General features: G+C 41.1%; 1 protein-coding gene across 1 annotated transcript; it reads right to left on the reverse strand.

Annotated features, from left to right (window-relative positions):
* Positions 1-3,658: 3,658 nt before the first annotated feature.
* LOC310883927 (uncharacterized protein C6orf52) lies at positions 3,659-5,762 on the reverse strand. Its single transcript, XM_083805016.1, has 3 exons — positions 5,404-5,762; positions 4,832-4,877; positions 3,659-4,013 (listed from the first exon to the last, which is right to left on the reverse strand). Exons 1-3 carry the CDS (start codon positions 5,461-5,463, stop codon positions 3,877-3,879), a joined length of 243 nt encoding a protein of 80 aa, XP_083661142.1. The 5' UTR covers positions 5,464-5,762; the 3' UTR covers positions 3,659-3,876.
* Between the last annotated feature and the right edge of the window lie 238 nt (positions 5,763-6,000).

Consider the following 6,000-nt stretch of genomic DNA (forward strand, 5'->3'; position numbering starts at 1 on the left):
GGCAGTGAAATCACCGACTTCTGCAACAATACGTGCTCAGGGAACTGACTAAAACCCCTCCTGCATCGGCCATGTAATAGCTAGGCAAACATCACATAATACTTCCCTCCCTCATGTACACCAAACCTATTAAGGCAACCATAGTAGTGTGATAACGTGATTTTTCTTCTCCAGATCAGCGTCAAAGGCAGCTACGCTAGGTTTGCTCATAAGTTCAAACGCTGCTTTATTTATTTATTTGAATGCCATTTTTCTTATTTAGAAGGATTTCCATAGGGTGACAGGCCTTTAATGACACTCACGACTCAGAAACATTTGCCGATGCAGTCAAACGGTGTCTATTAACGCGAGGCACTGAAGTTAATTGGTATTAAAAATGAGCCAAAACAAAAGGCAAGTATCTGCGTGTCCAGCAGAATGACAGCGATCATCACCATTTGATCAACCTTCCCTGTGAGTTCTATCTGCAAGTTACTTTGAGGTAGTGCTAGAAAGAAGCGGTTAGTCCAGAGCATCCCTGCAAAAAGAAACATCCACGGCTTAAGTACCATTTACTCTTTTGGTATCCTTTTAAGTACTTTTTACCCGTTTCGGACTCCTGCCTTTTCCCGCCTCACTGATGACAGCATTAGTAGCCCCTCAAGCTACTGTCCTACAGCCTTTCCCATCAGTGAAGAGATAGGAAAAACCCCACTACTTCTTGGAAGAGAAAACCAGCAGGTTTTTGAATAAAAGCACTCTCTGTTGCAGCTAGGTACAACGAAAAGAGTTTATGAAATCATTACGGGACATTCTTGTAGAAAACTTCCTCAAGCTTGGAAGAAAAAAAAACATTTCAGCTAAGTAAAACAGAAAATAACTGGAAGAAGTGAAGTATGGCGGTGTTGGAAAAGTTGCTTCAAAGACTTGTTTAATTAAAAAGAAGGAAAAAAGCAAGTTCCTACTGCAATCCCATCTTTGTCAAACTGATGGCGGGCACCAGTACGATGTGTTCAGCTAACACAGGCTGGAAGTTGTAACTGCAGCTGTGAAGTTTACCCAGTAAAAAGACTCCGCAAAGCATTCTAGCAGTTCCGATGCAATCACTGCTTCCTGAATTTGTGACTCACGGTTAACACGGCAGTACAGGAAGAAGTCTGGCATTCACTGTGCTCTTACGGTAAAGAATCTGCACTGCGCACACCATCCCAAGCCAGGTATGCGCTCCTAACAGGAAAGGACGATAGGCTGATAAGTCTCAGCAGAGGGAAAAAGACATCAGAGAACTACTTTATAACAGCAGCACGCGGGCTGCAACCAACGTTCTCTTCCTCTCATCATTTTCATTTCTGTGGACTCCAAGAGAATACACTCCCAACATTTTTCAGCTCTGGAGAACAAACAGCCCAACCAATCTCATTCACTGAACTACAAAACTGGTATTTTCGCTATCTAGTCCGGAAAAGGAGGCGCACGTCTCTAACGTACAGTGTAGAGACCTTGTTAATAGGCAAAGTCTGCATAAAATAGGTGGCCACAGCCTGATTTTCTGACGTTCAGGGCCTTGGGTCACACACCACCACAGCATCAGACTTAATGAAGTCACCAATCTATGTGGGCCTCTCGTTACACAGGTCACATGTTATGGACCAACCTCTCAAAGGCCAAAAACCAGCACTGATACTGCCGGGCCAACACATATCTGTAGCATCCCATTTCTGGGTGACAACACAATGAATGTTTCCACAAAGTACTCGATGCAACCTAACTACTGTGTTTGGTGATGCAAAGCAAGCCGTGTCAAAGCAGGGTAGCACCCAGGCACATTCCTGGAAGATGTTTTGCTGCTCACGTTGAAGAAAATAGATAAAAAAATCCTGTGCAGTTTGCACTTCTGAGCTCAAGTACCACAGCTATGCACTACAATTGAAGTGGCATCAAAGCTTGTAAGGTTTTGAAGCTTCAGCACTGCCATCCAAATTCAAGGAGGCTGCATCTATTATCTTGAATTTGCCCCAGCTCAGTCCCCTGAAACAATTCCATAGACACGTACAAGCAACCCTTTTCCCACCCAAATTCTTTGCTTCATCTATTGCACCTCTACCTTGTGTCATATTCTTATTAATCTGCCCCTCAAAAGACTCCCTGGCTCACACAAAGAAGCAACCCAACAAATCCCTGTTCCCAGCCACGTTGCTTTCATGCTTTGGGAAGAGTTAACTGCAACAGCTCTAACTGTGATGCCACCTCACCCCCTCCACCTATGTGAGGTTCTTTGCCTTCTGTCTCCTCCTACGTCTACACCTGCACTAGAACCAGGAAGAATGTGCTTCCTACAATACTCCAAGAGCCTCTTCTGTTTCAGGATGTCATCATTTCAATTCAGGACTGAAAGTATTCCTAGCAAAAACCCAACAGCTAATAGCTAACAGAAGCAGTTGCTGGTGATCAGCTACAAGCAACCTGGAAGTACTGAGGAGTCACAAAAGAGAATTTGCATTACATTTAAGAACAGCATGCAGCTTAGGACCACTGCTTTCACTGACTACACTAAGCCATAAAAAAGAATTGGATTCTTACCTGCCATCACAGCAATTATGGTTTATGTTGCCCCCAAAACACACACGGCAGTACCAGAACTGTGTCAACTAGCTTTAACAGCTTCCCCAGCTATTAAGTACAGTAATTTCTGCTTCCTTTTTTTTCTTGGAGGAATATTCTTTTGTTTCCAGCCTCACTTACTTATTATACACACTGTTAATTAGCAACTATTTCTCCATACTCATAGGGTTATGGAGTCCCTATGACTGGAAAAGACTCTGTACCCTTCAAGATAAGAACAGCATAAAGGCAGCAACTCGCAAGACTGCTCTAGCTTAAAGCAAAGCTTTCCTCATTGCTCTCATCTCCTTTGACTTGAGTACTGTCATCCTTCTACCAGAGCTTTAAAAACTTCATTACCACGAATGAAGGAAGACCAGAGCAATCAGAGAGGGTAGCAGAGGGTATAACTTAAGGAGCTGTTACTAGGATTTTTTTGTTGTTCCTGGTGGACTATTTTTCTCCTTGCCAGCAAGGAGGGAAAACCAGCAAGTTGTTTTCTCCAAGATTTTTTTTTTTTAGGTTTAAGAACACGGATTATGTTGTAGCAATTTCTTCGCTGTAAAACGTCAGCTGAGAAGTCTAACAGTAAGAAGGGCAAGGGAAAACTGAATGCTGATGCAGAGAGTGCCAGCAGACATCATCCTCATTCCACGGGATGTTTGTAGCTATGGCAGTTGAAGTCTACACTTCCATATGCTTAACATACCCTATTTATAAGCCAATTTTAGCTGACCTAGCATGTATCAGTAGTACAGTTAGAGCCAGCAGCCTGCAGGAAAAAGTGGGCACAGGTGTTTCCATAGCAAGGCCTGTGAGTGTCTCCCATACATACTTCCAGTCTAAGCAAGCACATGAAAGGCTTGGCTTGTCGCTTACCTAAGGAACCAGGAAAACAAGGGGAAGCTAGATTTTGCTTGTGTCCTAATGCCCATATAAAAATAAAGACAGATGAAATACCCTTACTACCTTGTTAAATTCCATAAGCCGGAAGAGAACATGCTGCACACAGGTACAAGTAAAATCCCTTGCTGGCAGGTTTGCAGAAACAAATTTTTTATTTACACAGGCAAGTCTATCTTTAGACCCCATTTACCTCTTTACATTTCTCGAATATTTACATGACTTCATGATGCTCCAAGAAGGGAGTGATGAACAAAAAGATTACAGAAACTGTCAAAAGCATAGCAAAAAAAACCCAACCTATCATTGTGCTTTAAAACTTATGAGCTAGAATAATGTAGAAGAAATGTAGTTTTAGCACTTTGGTCCTAACGGTCATGCTCTAGAAGACGCTTAAATAGCAGAGGGGATTTCAGAAGTGACCGTATCCAGAGGTTGCCAGTGACAATTCATGAGTGAATCGTAGAGTTCTTCGCTTGTCTCCGTGAATTGTCTGTTCATTTCATCAACATCCAAGTAGAGCTGTGGATCTGAAAATAAAAGCCTGGTAAGTCCAAGTATCAAATCTGAGGCATGCGCACAAAAAAACTTCACGTGAAATGGCTAATAAAATGTATTTTAAGCTAAGTGTAATAAGCTATTAGATCTACTAATTTTAGTGAGGTATTTAGTCCTCTAAAATTTTGAGCCTCACAGCTCCAACTTTTGGGAATTTTTATATTAGAAGGCTGGGACTAGAACTGTCTTTCAAGATAAAGACAAAGACAATGTTTAAGATAGTAAAGATAACGTTTACGGATAATCAGCCATGAAACCCTCTCAAGAGTCATTTAATTCACTTCTACGGCAATACACGTTACATAGGATAGTTTCTAAACACTAACACAAAATGCCTCCACGTGAGGAACTTTGCAAACCTTCCAGGACACAAATATGTTTTGTACCGTATTTGTAAGTGCAAGCTGAATCCTCCTTTTGGAATCTGCAACATAAGCTTTTACCTCAGGGTGGAGAACAAAGCTTTTGCATATTACTGAGTTTCTAATATAAAATCTGTTTAGCGGAACCAATACAAAGAACAAAATTCTGTATTAGACCATTTTCAAATGGGAATGAAGGCACAGGTACAAGAAACCTGCTGCGAAGCATTGACAGTGTCCCGTTTTACTTGATGCGGTCAGTGTATGCTGTATCAGCTTTAAAACCCCAGCTGATTGCAGATCAACCCCACAGAGGTTTGACCTCAGCTGAATTTTCAAGATGTTCTTCATCCAGTAGAGGTTGGCTTGTATTGTTAAAAGGCACAAGGATGGCTAAACTCAAGTGACAATGATAGAACCCTTATTACCGTCAGTAATTAGGTCATCACCGATTGCAGTCATAACTGAAGATTCCTGAAAGACAGAAAAGGCTAAGTTTAATCATAACTCATTTCAGAAAGCATCACAGATTCAAAGTGCTGCAGTCTCAACCCATTCCTTCTTCCTACAACTACAAGGATAGATGGCATTTTATCTACTTATTTTTAGAAGAAAGCCAATATTACAGTACAGGTTGGAAGGGACCTCCGGAGGTCACAACTAATAAATTGACCACGATAAGACCACTTACAACAACTGTTTAATTTGCTTTAAGCAAAGCAAATCAGAAGAACAGGAACAGAAGAAGCGTACGCATTTATGCTGTCAAAACCATTCTTTGGTATGCGTGAACAAATAATGGTGTATAAATCACTAATTCTATGGATTTACTATTTAAGCACTTAAATACAAACACCTCTGAATGGAATCTGCTCTTTTAACTTCACACTAAGCAGAAAGCATGTTTTCAACTTCGGATTCTTTTTGCTGATTCACACAAATCTGTACAACATATTATCTGTGAAATATTTTCTTTACAGCAAGCGTGCACTATCTTTACCTCAAAAACAGCTGGAGCCATTAAAGAATCTCCTAAAGAGCAGTCTCCAACAGCTTGCATGCTGTCATAGGGAGCATAGGAGCTGTAGTTGTAGTCAGCGTAAGCATCGTAACTCCTCTGCGAGTGGTAGTTCTGGTAATCTTGGCAATAAGCATTATAGTTGTATGACTGGTACCGCTGCAATTCTGCTTTCAGTCTGAAACATGAGAAGTTGCATACAGTCAGAGAACAAGAAACTGTAAACCCAGTTCTGAACTTAAACAATTTGTCAGCTTACATACTTCAAAACTTAAAAGGAAGCTTTCCTAAACAGTCACCTAAGTGACAGCTTAAGTCACAGCTCAAAACCTCATTTCTATAGAAGCAAGCATCCTCACCTTTGCCAATACCAGAAGGAATTGTTCTCATGGATTAACTCCAGAGCCTTGACATGGTTACCTGTACACATCAAGTATTTTTAGCGTTGGCATAAGCAAGCTGCTGCTAAGTCTCTGTGCTTTGCTAAAGATTGATTTAAGACCAGAGACATTTATCAAGCACAGCTGCTTTAAAGATGCAGTCTTAACCCTTCTATCTTTTGTTTGGTTAATTACTAGA

This window comes from Anser anser (genome assembly GCF_964211835.1).
Source record: "Anser anser genome assembly, chromosome: 19".
Taxonomy (NCBI): domain Eukaryota; kingdom Metazoa; phylum Chordata; class Aves; order Anseriformes; family Anatidae; genus Anser; species Anser anser.